The 18182-nt window shown below is 35.8% G+C and overlaps 1 protein-coding gene across 1 annotated transcript in view; it reads left to right on the forward strand.

The window, feature by feature from the left end:
• The window catches only part of npr2 (natriuretic peptide receptor 2), a 49307-nt gene extending 31452 nt beyond the window's left edge, over window positions 1-17855 (forward strand). Inside the window, exons 9-22 of the mRNA XM_059546198.1 lie at window positions 143-217; window positions 1945-2022; window positions 4019-4123; window positions 4286-4357; window positions 5184-5343; window positions 5465-5620; window positions 5700-5868; window positions 7443-7589; window positions 8203-8326; window positions 11198-11266; window positions 11821-11995; window positions 14660-14758; window positions 16192-16283; window positions 17351-17855. Coding sequence (XP_059402181.1) covers window positions 143-217; window positions 1945-2022; window positions 4019-4123; window positions 4286-4357; window positions 5184-5343; window positions 5465-5620; window positions 5700-5868; window positions 7443-7589; window positions 8203-8326; window positions 11198-11266; window positions 11821-11995; window positions 14660-14758; window positions 16192-16283; window positions 17351-17413 — 1584 coding nt within the window. The 3' untranslated portion in view covers window positions 17414-17855. The remainder of the gene's footprint in view (window positions 1-142; window positions 218-1944; window positions 2023-4018; window positions 4124-4285; window positions 4358-5183; window positions 5344-5464; window positions 5621-5699; window positions 5869-7442; window positions 7590-8202; window positions 8327-11197; window positions 11267-11820; window positions 11996-14659; window positions 14759-16191; window positions 16284-17350) is intronic.
• The last annotated feature ends 327 nt before the right edge of the window (window positions 17856-18182 follow it).

Below are 18182 nucleotides of genomic sequence, written 5' to 3' on the forward strand. Positions count from 1 at the left end.
GGTATATATTTATTCATTTTATAATTTTCTTTTTCTTTTCTTTCTTTCTTTTTGAAAGCAGTTGTAACATGGAAAGGAATTTCCCCTGGGATTAATAAAGTTATTTGAATTTAATAGAATTTCCTCTGTATTTCCTTTGCAGAGAGGTTCCAGCTATGGGTCATTGATAACAGCTCATGGAAAATATCAGCTATTTGCAAAAACAGGCTATTTTAAGGTGCGGCTGAGTTCTTCTGACATCCTCCCTCTGCTGCACATCCACACACATGTGTATTCACTGGAGAAATGGAGAGTGGGTGCACTAGTACCAACTCAATGTGTTGTTTGAGATCACAGTTTAATGCAGCTTTGCAGCTCCTAAAGTCACAATGCTAGGTGTGCTATGCCATGATAATTGGATCACAAATCTTAAAATGGCAATAACATACACTGGAGGAAAAAGATTTTGCAGTGTGCAGGTGTATTATTTATAGATTTCTTTGTATTCATGTTCATGATGCCTTTGTTAATATTTTATATTATATTATATAATATTATATTATAAAAAAATATATCAAATATATAATAATATAATTATATAGTATGAGTAAGGGATAATGTACATCAATCCGGTTGTTTTCACAGGATAAACCCTGACCCTGAAGCAGCTGAATGTACACAGTTTCACACCAACACAGCTACATAAGTAAATAATTAGACACAAAATATTACAAAGAAAAACAGTTCCTAACAAACGGCTTTGAGCCTAAATGAAAGTTCAGATAAGATGGACATTTAAGGCGTAATGCACATAGTGTCATATCTCTAATTACACAGCTTTTCTCCACATAAATAATGATGAGGACATAAAATGTTTATATGAGAAGAAAGTGTTTTAAAATCTTACCTGTTTATCATATTAAATCCATTATTATTCTGGCAACAAGACGAACACTCCAACAATATTACCGCACTCCTACTATTAATACTTAAGTCATTTGGTTTCATTTTACTGTAAATACAGTCAATACATGATGTGCAAGATGATAGCAGTTACAATTGAATGAAATGAGAGAAAGCGCGATGGTGTAATTATCTATGTGGTGAAAAGCTCTGTAATGTGTGGTATGATTGTACTTTATTTATTTTATACCTTACTGTACCTATTATCATTTGCTTAGTATATACTGTAACAAATATATTTTTCATTGTTAGTTAATGTTTATACATTAAACGATATTAAATAATATTACTTAAGTATGTCACAATGCACAATCACCCTGCCATTATTGCCCACTAAAACCTGAGAAAATGTGAAATATTTATGTATATTGACTAAACAAAAAGTCACTCTCACCTCTTTGTCCCACAGTGTAAGCTAAAAATGACACTGAGGCATCAAATGTCCACTGAGCCAGCTGAATATTTCTGCTGTCACTGTAGCCACTGACAATGACAAAGCAAATGTTCAAATTCATTGATTTACATGCCATTATTTCAGTATCAGTATAGACTGTCAAAGAGATCATTTTACTTTGTTCACATACACAGTGGGATTTTTTATTGCCCCAAGGTTATTTTATTGCTCAGGAGCCTTAATGGAGTTCTCAATTTCATTCAAGTAATTTTGCCTCAGATCATGTCTCTAAAATGCAAATTAAAACGATTACAAAACCATTTAAATGTTTTAAAAATTAATTTTGTCTCCTGAGCTATGAAAGAGCACCTTTGAGCAATAATGTTTTTGAGATGTTAATTATCCAACTATAAGAATATAAAAATAAATTAAATTAAATAAATTTATGCATTTAGCAGACGCTTTTATCCAAAGCGACGTACAGTACATTCAGGCTAACATTTTTTACCTAACATGCTACATAAAAATGCTATAAATTTTCCATCATGGCAGTCTGACATTACCTTTCAGATCTGATTATGTTTAACATTTGTTTCCTTTCACAACAGGGCAACCTGGTGGCTATCAAACATGTGAACAAGAAGAGGATCGAGCTGACCAGACAAGTGCTGTTTGAACTAAAGCATGTAAGAACATACCTTGAATCATGAGAGAGATTCTGTGTATGTTAAATTTGTATTTGTATCCGAATGTATCTGTGTTTGGGATAAGAAGACAAGGTATGCATTTTATGTACGTGTTTAGACCATTGTTTATTTGGGGTTTTTACAAGGTGTTTCGGAAAGAATATACTGACTTTAGACATGGAATATTGTTATGAAATAGATGTTGAAGAAATAAAGTGAAAGACCATTTTTTAAATCTGAATAATGGAATAATATGCAGTAACTAGAATTTGGTCATAGTCTTTAACTAGTCCAACAGCCACTTAGGGCCCTATAATACACACGGCGCAATGCGACGCAAGGCGCAGCTCAAGTGTGTTTGCTAGTTTCAGTCCGGCGCCGTTCGCATTTTCCCGTCCAGCACCACGTCGTTTAATTAGCAAATGCATTTGTGCTCATTTTTGCGCCCATGGGCGTGCTGGTATAAAAAAGAGGTGTGTTCAGGCGCATTGCTGGCACAATGCGAGAATAGAGAGAATAGGGACAACCCATTTAGACCATGCGCCCGGGCGTACCAACCATTTTTCCGTCGTTAAAATATCAAAAGTGGATTTGGACACGCCCTGAGTGCACCTGCACCATGCGCTTTACACTTTGCGTTTAGATCGTTAAAATAGGGCCCTTAGTCTATTATTGTGATATTTCTTTTTACGCCGCGGCGTCCTACCAGTTTTTTAAAAGGCCTTAGCAATTAGTTTCTCTGTTCTTTAAATGCATGATTTGTTTTATTATTATTTTAATTCATCCTCTTTAAAGCCTCACTGCTATTCTCATTCACACGGATATCTTTGGCCACAACTTCATGTTTTTTGAGCAGCCCACCACAAGTGTTTTTAGAATGCCATATCAAGTTAAACAACATACAGAACTCATCTTGAGAACCCAGTGTGCTATTTCTAAATGCAAGAATGCATATTATGTAAAAACCCCTCAAAGAAAAACATCCAACCATGGTAAGATTAAAACATGTTTAAATATTAAAATAATTAAAAATCATATTTAATTGTCCAATTTCAAGCTATTTTCTGATAAACCACACAACCCCCATAAACCATCACGAAACCAAATCATGGTTGAAATTGGCTACAGTTCTTTTGTCATATTGGATAAGGAATGTCATTATAAAGTCGAGTACATTGCATTGTGGGATACAGTGTTCCCAAAACTTTTTGGACATCTATTTTATTGTCTGCATGCAGAAAATTCTAATGCTATGCACAGTTTTTACAAAGCTGAAATAGTAGGAATGATATTGTAGTATGCTATACTGTTCATAGGCCAAATCTGTTCTCTCTGTCTATCTGAGACGACTGTGATTAAGTTTGAGCCTAAAAAAAAAAAACATGCAGTGAGTCCATGCTTCCCATAACATCCTTATTTGAAGCCTAAGTTTATTTTGACAAGGGAATTCTTATTCTGAGGGAAAGCTGATAAGACCAGCCTTGTGGCCAGTTCTAACCTGCTCAGCTTTGATGGGAAAACTGCATGGCCTGGTGCTTGTGTGGTAAAAAGTGTCATCCCTGCAGACCGTGGCCCTGGCAGCCTGATTAGCTATTGGGACAAAATGAAATAAACGTCCAAAGATAAATGGGAGTGGGGGGTATAAATAGGGAAGTGGAAACTTTCTTCTTCGCTCCCACTGACATTTGCCCTCAGTGTTATGGAGGTCAGAGGTTGTGCTAAGTAAATTTTACATGATCTTATACAGATTTTGCCACTCACTGTAGCTCCATAATGTAAATGTTTTGCCACGCTGTTAAAGACATGGTCTGAAAAAAATAAAAATAAAACCTTGGGGAAACTAGAAAAAACAATTTCTAATGATATTTAAATGTATTTTATTTTATTGTTAGCTTTATTTTACTGGTCATTGAGATTTTCAGAATAAGTGAAAATCATACGATCTGTCAGCGTCATACAGATTATAATTCAAAACCCATTTTGTTGTTACTAATAGATGAGAGATGTGCAGTTCAACCATTTGACAAGGTTTATTGGCGCTTGTATCGATCCACCAAACATCTGCATTGTGACAGAATATTGCCCCAGGGGAAGTCTCCAGGTAAACACTCTCAAGTTTATGCTTAAAATTACTTTGTTTTATATATATATATATATTTGTGTGTGTGTGTGTGTGTGTGTGTGTGTGTGTGTGGTTGTATGAAAATAACTTCTGTGTATTTAGATGTTTTCCAGTGTTGAATTCCAGTTTGTTCTTTCACAGGACATCCTTGAAAATGAGAGCATCAACCTGGACTGGATGTTTCGATACTCACTGATCAATGACATTGTGAAGGTTTGTGAGACAACTGAAATCTTTAGAAATGTGTATCCAGAACATACTTGAACCCTATTCATTCACATATTTTTTATAAATATATTTTAGTTTACTTTAGTTAAATGATGGTCATTTTAGTTCTGGAATTAAATACATCATACATTAAAAACAACTCTTCCCAAATCTTTTGAAATCCAGTAAATATAGTGTGCCTTTTAAAATGTCTAATGTATTATTGAAAATGCCAGATGGGAAACATAATCAGAAAGCAGTGTTGGTTGATTATTTGCTTTTCTGAGACGTGTCCCATTAGTAAAAGAAAATGGCCTGGTGTCAAAGATAGCATGACATTGTTTTTGGAAAAGATGTATAAAAATAATTTCTCTCTGAACGCTATCCCTCAATTAATTAAAGTAACCAAATCTTCTGTTCAGTGTCAAAGGTAGAGAGCCCAGGCACATAAAAGCATTTGGTGTTTGCTAAAAAATTGGCTTGGAACAACAACAAAGTAAACTGTCACTTAAATGCACAAAACATTGCTTTTGCTTTTAAGATGGAAAAAATGTTTTAAAAGCATTGCTTGATTTAAAAATAGCACTTAGACCAAGGCCACCTGAATTAATGGCTGTCAGATATGATTGCCTAGGAGTTGTTCCTCCTACACACACACATATATATATATATATATATATATATATATATGTTCTCTGGCTTCTATCAACCCAGTAATTTTCTTAACGCTTAAAGTATTATTAAGATTAATATTAAATGTGTATTCTGCTCTATTCTCCCCCATAAACTGTGCGTAAAGACATAATGTTTTGTTTAATGCTTGTGCTGCCAGGGAATGAATTATCTGCACAACAGTTACATTGGCTCCCATGGCAATCTGAAATCATCTAACTGTGTGGTGGATAGCCGCTTCGTTTTGAAAATCACAGATTATGGTCTGGCAAGCTTCCGTTCGTCTTCTGAAAATGAAGACTCACATGCATTGTATGCAAGTAAGAACCTGCTAAGGTTTTCTGTTTTGATGCATGAAAAATCAGTTGACTTTTGTTGCAGTGCTGATTCAATCCCTAATGTTACCATATTTAGTGACTGCTTACCTAATGGATTTTTCAGAAAAGCTATGGACGGCCCCAGAGTTGCTGATATATGATAGGCATCCACCCCAAGGAACCCAGAAAGGCGATGTGTACAGTTTTGGGATCATACTACAGGAGATAGCACTAAGGAATGGCCCATTTTATGTTGAAGGCATGGATCTCAGTCCCAAAGGTAACAGCCCTAAAGTTAAATACATTTAAACTGATTTGTTGAACACCATTGACACGTGTTTGGTTTGGTTTTGTTACAGAGATAATCCAGAAGGTGCGGAATGGCCAGAAGCCATACTTCAGGCCTACCACAGATAACAGCCGGCACTGTGAGGAGCTGACCATCTTAATGGAAGGCTGTTGGGCTGAAGACGCTGCGGAACGGCCTGACTTCAGCCACATCAAGATCTTTATTGCAAAATTTAACAAGTAAGCACTGCACACTTAGATCTGTTATATTTACAAGAAGTAGCAGCAGCATTGTATCTCTGAACAGAATGCAGCATCTGTCCTAGAGCTGACAGCTCATTGATAAACAGCCTTTATTGATGTGAGAGAAAGCTTTATGGTTAATTACCCAAAGGAGCACTTGACAGCCATTGACAAAGTTCCACTAAAATGCCTGGTATGTTTCACGTAAAAGAGGACCATAAAGCCCAGTCTTCATTATATAAATGCATCTTGTTTAGACATGTTAGTGATTAGACAATGTTATCTAAGTATAAACCAGGGCAGCATTTCCCCAGATCACAGAACTCATTGTACAGGCTGTTTCACAAAAGCTTAGTACTTTAAGCAGTACCTGAAAATTGTTGTAGATCAAGTGCATTGTAAGGAGAAAAACTTGTGCAGTCAACTGCAGGAGAACTGCTATAAATTACATCTAATCTCAATGCCGTTCCAGTGCTGTCATGGTGGTTCTGGGAAGTGAGGACGAGAGGATCTAATTGCAACTAGACTTTTATTGAACAAATCAAAGAAGTTACTCCCTAAACAGCTGGAAAATGCAGATGTTTTATAAAACAAAGTCAAAATCAAACGGAAGACTTAAATACACATGATAACAAGCAACAAACAAAATCAGTGTCCAACTGGAAGTGGGAACAACGGGACAATAGAAAACAGGAAACTCACCTTCAGCTCGTACTCATTTGGGTACAGGTATTGCCATTGGAGAAAAGAGTTATTTTTATTCAAATGTGTAATAACAGTTTGGTTTGGTAAATATTTTAGTTTGGTAAGAAATTTATTTTCAAAGCCATGCTTCAGTGGGTAGTAATATAATTTATCCATATGGATATGGGAGTGCAACAGGGGGGAGAAAAAAAAATTGGTGTAAAAAGTTTTATTAGTTTTGTGATTGTATTGATAAAATAAATCTTCCCCTAAGTATGAGCAGTATATTCTTGCTTTCTATTATTACTGCAATTAAATGTATTTATATAATTTTATGTATTCATATATTAAATTAATATTAATTTGATCATTAATATATTCAGTTGCCAAAAGTTAAACTTAAAAAAATCAAGTATTGAGAAATAGATGAATGTAGCCCTGCATGTCTGTATGGGGTGTGCTGCATGTAGGAGTGAGCTCTGACCCCTAAATAAAATTATATTTACATAAATATAATTCACCAAAACACATGCCAGCAGCACGATTCATCCAGAATCGACCACACTTCATCATAAGTGCTGCGTTTTACCGCCTCGTCAGATGCAACAATGCTATATTCCTTATGAAGTACACTGCACTTAACTGCAGAACTGAGTACGTTTCCTATTTTCAATGCCATTTTCATGCTTTTTTCTTTTTTTTTCATAACATGCTGCAATCTTTCCAGATCATCTTGTTGAATTATTGATGGGTTACCGGTGATTTCACATAATTGTATTCTACTGTAATCTGTCTTCTGTAATTATAATCATATATATCTGCTGTAATCACACACCATGTGTAGAAGCTGTTGTCTAATGTTTTTTTTTGTTTTTTTTTCTCAACAGAGAAGGCAGCACCAGTATTCTCAATAACTTGCTGTCCAGAATGGAGCAATATGCCAATAACCTGGAGAACCTAGTAGAGGAGCGAACACAGGCCTACCTCGAGGAGAAACGGAAAGCTGAAAACCTTCTTTACCAAATCCTTCCACAGTAAGAAATGTGTTGTGTAATTTTCCAATGCAGTTTCCAAACTTTTAATTGGAGATTGAGGAAGAGATAGCTATTATTTAAAGAGTTCTCTTATTACTAGATTACTTGAATGTGACGTAACTTCTACCATATTTTTTATCTCATCTAAAAATGGCTTATTGTTCTTTGAGTATAGTCTTTTTTTTTTCAGATAATTATGTAGGCGGTGAGAACTTTTAAGACTGGCTTAAGATGAAGCAGACAAGCTGACTAATTATAGAGTACTAAACCCTAAAAGGATATAGCTAGGAATTAACTAAGGTCATTTATTCTTTAATTAAAGCTCATTCTTAAATTATCATAATTGATCACAAAAGGGATCTTGGGTCTTATTAATTAAGGGAAAGCTGCTGTACTAAGCTCCCCTATTTCGAAAAGCTGTAAATCATTTTCAGTTTTTTTATACCTTTCTTTAGTTTTTAGATAAGGATTTATTAAATGAAAATATTTTCTGTGTTCAACTATGAATTGCTAAACTAACTGATAGTTTGCTGCTACATGTCTGCTATTGTTTTTGGACCTGTGTTTGGAAAATAATTTCATGGTTCACATCATAACCTAATTCTTCTCACAGTTCAGTGGCAGAGCAGCTCAAGCGTGGGGAGACTGTACAGGCAGAAGCCTTTGATAGTGTCACCATCTATTTCAGTGACATAGTGGGCTTCACATCAATGTCTGCTGAGAGTACACCATTACAGGTCAGCGCATTCATTTTTAATGATCTTAAAACTTTCAGATTATTTCTAGGTATAAATTAGATTTTGAATCTTTGATTTTCAATGTATCTTCAGTGGGAAACTACAGGTGCATCTCAATAAATTTGAATGTCGTGGAAAAGTTAATTTATAACAGTATTCCAACTCAAGTTGTGAAACTTGTGTATTAAATAAATTCAATGAACACAGACTGAAGTAGTTTAAGTCTTTGGTTCTTTTAATTGTGATGATTTTGACTCACATTTAACAAAAACCCACCAATTCACAATCTCAACAAACTAGAATACTTCATAAGACCAATACATTTTTTTAGAGAATTGTTGGCCTTCTGGAAAGTGTGTTCATTTACTGTACATGTACTCAATACTTTCGCTTTAATTACTGCCTCAATTCGGCATGGCATGGAGGTTTATTATATTATATTATATTATATTATATTATATTATATTATATTATATTATATTATATTATATTATATTATATTATATTATATTATATTATATTATATTATATTATATTATATTATATTATATTATATTATATTATATTATATTATATATTCATTTATTACCACATTTTCCAGAAAATAAGAAACACAGGGTTTAAATTGCATGTGAAAAAATAAAACAAACAAACAAACAAATAAATAAATAAACAAATAAATGTGCTGTACAAATAAACTCGCAGTAAATTGCTGCTAGTTTCAGATTATTAAAAAAATAACATATGACTTATGTTCTGGAAATTATGCTACATTATTTTATAATAATAATGCTAAATATATTAATATTTGAATTTAAAACAAAAAAAGCAAATATATGTTTACATAGTCTTACAATGACTGAAAGAAACTGCTAGTGAAATTATATATATAAAAAATCTTCGAGGCAATTCAGTGAGAGTTAAGTTGGTTATGAATGTTAGATTGTGGACGATAGACTACCATTATATTTCACTGAATGTTTACTCCGCAAAAACAATTAAATTAATGATCAATGGACATATTTCATTTTTTGTCTGCTCTCTTTATCTGTGGTTGAAGTGAACATAAATATATTTAGTAAGTGACTATCCTACAATATTTTATGATAATGCAAGCACTGCACATCATTTCTATTGCAAGCAACATATAGACTTATACATATAGCAAGATGTAGTTAACATATAGCAAGATATAGACTATATATAATGATTTTTACCCCAAGATGGTCATATATTCTCACTTGATGCTCATGTAATAATGAATTCTGTGCCAGACATCCAATGTTGTGTAAAGAAGAGTTTTTAATTTAATTTGCAAATGTTAAGATAGTCGCAACCTTCATCTCCCATGTAATAAATCTTGAAATCCAGCTGTCTTTCAGTGGTTAAGCTTATAGCATGACAACTTCATAAGTAAGCTGGCCTCCATATTAATTTTTCATATTTTTTGCTGTATGTATGCAAATATGTTTCTCTGTAAGGCCTCTTTCTGGGCATACATCCAGGGATGGGATCGGGGGAGAGGATGGGGCTCGGGGGAGAAGGTATTTTAATTTGAGGGAACCACTGAGAGTTCAAGCAGAAACACATCACAGCAGTCTTAATTCACTTAATCTCTATGAGACATGGCAGAACTGCAGACACAATAGACTTTTATTATACATTCTGTTTGAACTGATTTTTTTTCTGGGGCACAGATGTAGAACTATTTCTGTCAGGTTCTCATAAAAAAAATCTCTTGAATCAGAGGAAGTCTCATCTGAATATAGTCAAACTAATGAATTTTGGAGAGAATGAACTGAACAGAGCAACATGTTTTGTATCATAGCTGATTTCAAAGAAATCCTCAAATGGACAGCACCTTCATTATTAAATGCTTTCAGTGTTTCAGTTTAGTGGGGTAGCTGTCAAGTGTCTTTCCTGGATGTCTCTGGAATTAAAGGATTATTTTCTATGATTTATTGGTTTAAAAAGAATACACACACACACACACACAGACACACACACACATACCGGGGTTACACAAAATTATGTGAACAGCCATAATTATAGGAGTTAATATAATTTGTGCAGACTACAATAAAAAAAATGTTTGTGATTATCTTTTAGTTATCAGTGTATTATATCTTGTTCAGCAGTGGTTAGTACAAGTGCTCTGTGAAATGGATTCCTTGCCAAGCATCCAAAAAGGGAAAATCAAGGGAGCCTATTTAGCAGGAGTATCTGTAACCATAACAGGCCAATTGTTTGTTTGTTTTTAGGAACACCAATCTTTACAATTTTGACTATGTGAACAAAGCATGGCAAGACTTCATCTGCAAAGAAGAAAAGTGGGCGAAAACTAAAAGTAAATGATAGGGACTGACGAACAATAAGAATGATTGTGTCCAAACAACACTGAAGTACTGCAGCAAAAGTTACTGCCAACCTCAATATCCACAATATCTCTGTTTCCACAAAAAGTGACCACAGAGAACAAAGCCAGCATCCACGAAATAGCTGTAATTGCTAATTATTATTATTATTATAATTTTTGCTAAATTCTAAATACAAAAAAGTGAAAAAGATGGCATTATAATCATAAATCCTGGACAGCATGATGCACAAAATGAACTTCAAGAACAACTTCCTAAACATCTGTGGAGCAATTGGCCGATTGGCACAACGTTACTGTAAATTATTTCTACAAAAGTTTTTACAGTTGATAGCTGTAATAAAGGCAATTTGTGGTGAAATATCTTAATAAAGATATATATATATATATACATATATTCTTGATTTAGTTGTTTATTTATTACTTTTAAAATTGCTGTAATAAAAAAAATAATAAAAAAAGTGCTGCTCTTAACAGTGTCCCGTTACTCTGTTCAGGTGGTGACACTGCTGAATGATCTCTACACATGCTTTGATGCCATCATTGATAATTTTGATGTATATAAGGTAAGTGTCTTTTTTAAGGCAGTGCAATCATTGTATCTTTTCATAAGTACCTGTAATACGGAAGTACCTGTAATACGGGGAAGTCGTGGCCTAATGGTTAGAGAGTCGGACTCCCAATCGAAAGGTTGTGAGTTCGAGTCCCGGGCCGGCAGGGATTGTGGGTGGGGGGAGTGCATGTACAGTTCTCTCTCCACCTTCAATACCACGACTGAGGTGCCCTTGAGCAAGGCACTGAACCCCCAACTGCTCCCCGGGCGCCGCAGCATAAATGGCTGCTCACTGCTCCGGGTGTGTGTTCACAGTGTGTGTGTGTGTTCACTGCTCTGTGTGTGTGCACTTCGGATGGGTTAAATGCAGAGCACAAATTCTGAGTATGGGTCACCATACTTGGCTGAATGTCACTTCACTTCACTTTTTTAATACACTATCTATCGATTTGATAGAATGTGATTTTATAATCAGCATATTAGTGTTTCTGAAATTATTGCAGTTTTAATCAGATTATTTGAAGGCTTAAAACTGTGAACAATTCTTTATTCTTTTGCTCATGGCAGGTGGAGACAATTGGTGATGCATACATGGTGGTCTCAGGTCTGCCTGTGAGGAATGGAAAGCTACATGCACGTGAGATAGCCAGCATGTCACTGGCTTTACTGGAACAGGTTAAAACCTTCAAAATCAGACACAGACCCAACGATCAGCTACGACTGCGAATAGGAATCCACACAGGTATCGTTACTGTTTCACAGATTCCATTATTAATATTCATTCATTTTAGGCTAAAAGCCTTTGAAGTGTTGACTAATGTAGAGAAAACCATGGCAAGTTAAGGCCAAGCAGTGATTGTGGATAATAAATGCATATGAGTATTTGTACAATAACCCATAAGAAAATGTACTGAGGTTGCTTTCAACTTTGTCTCAGATTTTTTCTCCTAAAAATATTAAATATATAAAACATGAAACCTTAAAATGTAAAAGCCTAGCAATTTAGACAGTTTTTCAAGGGTATACAGGCCTAGAATGAGGCTGATAGCTCAGATATTTGATATTTTTTATGAGAATTGCTGGCATTTATATTGAATTTAATTGTATATGTTATCATCTTGGCAAATTTAAACACAAGTCAAAGCACTTTTATTTATATAGCGATACAGATTGTAATTAAAGCTGCAAGCAGCGATGAACGGGCCCTCGCACCCGGGCTCACCACCAGCGAGTGTCTTTAGTAAAACAGTGAACGGCAAGAAATATGCATTTAACTCACAAATATAAAAGGAATATGTCAAAGTCATTTATCTTCCAATCTTCCTGCCAGCATGATGTGTCTGATTGCCAACAGGCGGCACTATGATTCTAACTGAATATTGGCCTGTAGATGTCTTCAGGCCATGACTCTTCCCAAATATGTTTAAGTTAGTGTAAAACAAGACATTTCCTGTTGCCAGTGGGTGGCCCTATGATTATAATGAAATATTGGCCTTCAGATGTGTTTAGGCCAGGACTATAATCGAACGTGAAGTTTGGGGAAGATCGAACATTTTATGCCTGAGTTACAACAACTTTTATTCCCATGGCGAGACATCGAATTTTGTCATGAATTTGCGCCATGGACACACCCTTTAACGAAAACTCAAGATCTTCACAATTCGCTATCTCAAAGGCCTTTAGATAAGACTGACCAGAAAAAAATTATGTGTCATAAAATTTCTAGGAGTAGTTTGTTACATTTCACTTCCTGTTGCCAGCAGGTGGCGCTGTGGCTACTGTATATGGGCATGTAGATATATTCAGGTCAGGAGTCTTATCAAACAAGTGAAGTTTGGGGCAGACTGGACATTGTATGTCTGAGTTATAGCAACTTTCGATTTCTAGCTCACTCTCGAGCACGGTTGTGCGAACACATGGCTCTGGTGCTCAGACACCTCGCCTGTCTGGGTCTTCGGGTCAACTGGGAAAAGAGCAAACTCTCCCCTGTGCAGAGGAACTATTTTCTCGTTATGGAAATAGATTTCGTCGTCATGTTCGCGCAGCTTACAAATGAGCGCACGCAGTCAATTAAGGTCAAGTCACCCTTATTTATATAGCGCTTTAAACAAAATACATTGCTTCAAAGCAACTGAACAACATTCATTAGGAAAACATTGTGTCAATAATGCAAAATGATAGTTAAAGGCAGTTCATTATTTAATTCAGTGATGTCATCTCTGTTCAGTTTAAATAGTGTCTGTGCATAATTTGCAATCAAGTCAATGATATCACTGTAGATGAAGTGACCCCAACTAAGCAAGCCAGAGGCGACAGCGGCAAGGAACCGAAACTCCATCGGTGACAGAATGGAGAAAAAAACCTTGGGAGAAACCAGGCTCAGTTGGGGGGCCAGTTCTCCTCTGACCAGACGAAACCAATAGTTCAGTTCCAGGCTGCAGCAAAGTCAGATTGTGCAGAAGAATCATCTGTTTCCTGTGGTCTTGTCCTGGTGGTCCTCTGAGACAAGGTCTTTACAGAGGATCTGTATCTGGGGCTCTAGTTGTCCTGGTCTCCGCTGTCTTTCAGGGCTGTAAATGTCCTCTCTAGGTGCTGATCCACCATCTGGGCTGGATATGTATTGGATCCGGGTGACTGCAGTGACCCTCTGATCCAGATACAGGCTAGCTCTGGTGGCTTCGGTGACCTCGGAATAAGAGAAAAACAGACTAATATTAGCGTAGATGCCATTCTTCTAACGATGTAGCAAGTACATTGGGTGCTTAGGAAGTGTTCCCGGTTCTGGTTTTACTAAAAACTTTAATAAGTTTTTTTTCTTCTCTTAAATATGAGACAAAAATCTTAAAGCTTATTATTAGGCCTAAATCACACTTTTTCTCTATTTATAACATTAATATTTTTTTGTTTCTGTTTCCATTGAAGTATCTGTTTGCTTCTCTTATATGTTGTAGAAGTGCAGTTGAGATGTAAGGTGCTTATCAAGTCAAATCACCCTTTACTTGTAAACGCTTCATACAATACTGATTGTGTAGCAATACAGTGTCAAACAGGAAAATAGTTTGTCAATAATGCAAGAAGAAAATAACAAGTCATTTTTGCAGCTAAAGTCCATTGATGATTCAGTGATGTCATTGTCCAGTTCAGCTCTCTTCCAATAGTGTCTGCACAATCAGCCAAGCATCCCCAACTATAAGTAAGCCATTGGCTACAGTGGCAAGGAACCAAAACTCCATCAGTGACAGAAATGGAGAATGTCATATTCAGTACATGTGATCTGATTGCAGCCTGTTGCTTTTGTTCAGTTGATTTTTTATAACCTGTCAGGAAGTATTAGGACTGTGTATAAGCAGTTACAGTATTCCAAAAGTGACTTAATCTCCCTTTTTGCTGAATGTGTGTTGAGCAGGCCCTGTCTGTGCTGGTGTAGTGGGTCTTAAGATGCCCCGGTACTGTTTATTCGGAGATACTGTCAACACGGCATCCCGTATGGAGTCTACAGGGGAAGGTTGGTGACAAAAATATGTTTTTGATCTTTGTTCAGAATGCAGAATTGTTTCCACACCATGTGAATGCAGCATGATACTATAGCCCCTTTCACACTGCACGTCGGACCCGGCAAATTGCTGGAACATTGCCCGGTCGCCTTCTGTGTGAAAGCAAACACGTCCCTGGATTTATTCCGGCATTGAACCCGGGTCGGGGACCTAGTAACATTGCCGGGTTCAATCCTGGGACAAGCGCTGTGTGAACAAAAGCCAGATCTAATGTGTGTCGTAGTGATGACGCACATTATCGTGTGACTCTTTTACCGCCTGTTTTGAAGGAAGATTAACGTTTGCGACAAAAAAATATGTGCAAACTGAAATGAAGCAGAGATCAGTTAGTTCCTCACTTTCCGCGCTGATGCCAAGATCGTTCGCTTGCTTCAGTGAAAGTATAACGTGCCTAACGTTTTCGACTCGTACATTACACGTCACGCCCTGATGTCACGTGTCATTACGGGATCTTTACGGGTTGTGTGTGAAAGCACGCACATATCCCGGGTAATCACTGGCAGTGTGAAAGTGCAAAATCTAGCGACCCGGGAACAATTGCCGGAACACTTTACCCGTGTATTTGAAAGAAATTAATTAAGTTAATTAATACTTTTTTTCAGCAAGGATGCATTAAATTGATCAAAATTTAATTAAGTAAACTCATTTATTATGTAACATAAAATTCATATAAAATGCTGTTGAACCTTCTTTTCATCAAAAAATCCTGAATAAAAATAATCATGATTTACACAAAATATTAAGCAGCACACCTAAATTTCAACATCAATTATAATAAGAAAACTTTCTTGAGCACCAAATCAGCATAATATAAAGTATTATGTGACACTTGAAGCTTTGCCATCACATGAATAATTACATTTTAAAATATGTACCTTAGAAGGTAGCTGCTTATGTGGACAGCAGTCAGCGAGGCAGCTCACTAGGGTTTGAAACAAAGCTCCTCAGTAGCATTGTATACTTGTATTTTAATATGCATTTCACCAGTTCACAAGTAACAGCTGTTGCTCATGAGACTTACCACAAGTATCGACTCACAGTCCACTTCCTGAGGTGGGCTTTATTAATAATTAATAATTAGTGACAAGGACCCAGTATCCAATATCCGGTTAGATTTATAGCATGTTTACACTTTGTTGTAGCTTAATGCACTCTTAGCCATAAGGAGCCCACACCATATGGAGCCTCTCAGATTAAAAGCAGTATTCTGTTCCTCCTATATCCAGGACAGATTGCTCATTGTCCCATATGTGAAGTGTGTCTGTTGTCGTTCTTATATGTGGTGAATCATATTTTATCATTGTGTCATCTCACTCACAGCTGTGCACTTATAGTGATTGGCTGTGACTCTATTGATTATTAATGACTATCATTTCCTCCACAGCTCTGAGGATACATTTGTCTTCAGCCACCAAAGAGGTGCTGGATGAGTTTGGCTACTTCGAACTCCAGCTGCGAGGAGACGTAGAGATGAAGGTATGAGATTTCACTTGTGCTTGGTTTCTGAAATGATACACCATGTATGAATGTGAGAGAAAAATATTTTTGTTTGTGATCGGTAATAAGGAATAAATAGTTCTCACTTTAAATTAGGTCACGGAAAATATGGGAAAATGGCATTAAATAATGGCTTGAAACCAACCTTCATTGATAATAAATTGGATTTGTATTTACCGTCCCTTAAAATAATTACAAATACGTTAAGGACACACAAACACACGCGTTTGTTTTGTGAAAAGTGGGGACATCCCATAGGCGTAATGGTTTTTATACTGTACAAACTTTATATTCTATGGCCCTACACCAACCCTACACATAACCCTACCCCTCACAGGAAACTTTGTGCATTTTTACTTTCTCATAAAAACTAATTCTGTATGATTTATAAGCGTTTTGAAAAATGGGGACATGGGTTATGTCCTCATAAGTCACCCTCTCCTTGTAATACTTGTGTCATACCCATGTCATTATACGCAGTTGTGTCCTGATATAAGACACACACACACACACACACACAAACTAGATTTTGAGCATTTTATAGCACAATTTTTAATGATTTAAAAACTGTAATATAATTATGATTAAGATTAAACAATACCCAATGACTGCAGTATTTTAGTTCATCCATTAGGATTTTGTCAATCCAGTAGGATAAATTCAATCACAAGAAAATTGATAGAAATTTTCTATAGAAATTCTTTACAAAATCCTTTAGGTATTAGGCGTTATTTTTCCACCAAAACAATAAATAATCTGTTCCTATCACTTTTTTCAGATATCTACTTCTTTCAGTGCTACCTATATCCTGTGAAATCTGAACATTTAACAATGCTCTATTGTGTTGATGTTGGCCTTTCATACCACTCTGAGACTTAAAATGCCTGGATCACAATAAAGCTCCAGTTTCCACCACCTGTCTTTGCAGAATTCTTTAGTCTTTTCTTTATGAAAAGAGCATATTGCTTTGTAGATTAGTTCCTCCAGTGAGCTGTTTGAGTGCTATTTGATGCATGCTATTGATTGGTGTTGTTCCTCTCTTTTAGGGTAAAGGCAAAATGAGAACGTATTGGCTTCTGGGAGAGAAGACAGATGTCTATGTTATCTGAGAGCACTGCTGATGACAGGAAGTCACCAGGATCAGAGCCACTGTTTCATATATTTGTTCTGTGTTTGCAAGGGTTTCTCGCTCTTGCGTGGAACAACGCATTATAATACCTTTTGAGGGAGGTTAATTCAGGTATATTTCATACCTGCTTTAAAACTGCAAAAATTGTATAGTTGTTTCTTTTTTTTTTCAACAGTTAAGATTTCTTGTGCTGACAGTTAAGTAGGTCTTTCTTGGTGAAAGTCTTATTTTTTGTCCTTTCTATATTTAGATTTTTGGAAACTGGTGATGTGTATTTGACATTTTCTTAATTCATTCAAAAGAATTGAATGGTGGTTGTCAAGTCTGAGGACAGAGTGAAGTTTTATCATAATGTAATATTTATATATATGTATATCCAAGACATTGTAAGATATTTTGTTCAGTAAACTGAATTAAAAGCAGGTTCTTGTGTTGTCATTATTAGCAAAACTTGTAAATAGTCTCACTCTCAGTTGTAAGGAATTGTGAATATTAATGTATCCTTTCAGAAGGGCTCTTTCCCTCTCAATACACCTTCCCAAAGGGCTTTGCAGCTTATTGGCAAAACAGACAAAGAGAAAATTGCACACTTGAATATCTCACTCTTTCTTAGAGCTACATTAACTGCAACTCTTAAGCTAAATACTCCACCTCCTTATTGATCACATCCTTAAAAACCCCTATTGAAAAGTATTCAGAACCATTTAACCCTCTCAGACCTGATTTATCATTTTTTAAAAGTATTCATT

Source organism: Carassius carassius, chromosome 4, assembly GCF_963082965.1.
Source record: "Carassius carassius chromosome 4, fCarCar2.1, whole genome shotgun sequence".
In the NCBI taxonomy this organism is placed as follows: domain Eukaryota; kingdom Metazoa; phylum Chordata; class Actinopteri; order Cypriniformes; family Cyprinidae; genus Carassius; species Carassius carassius.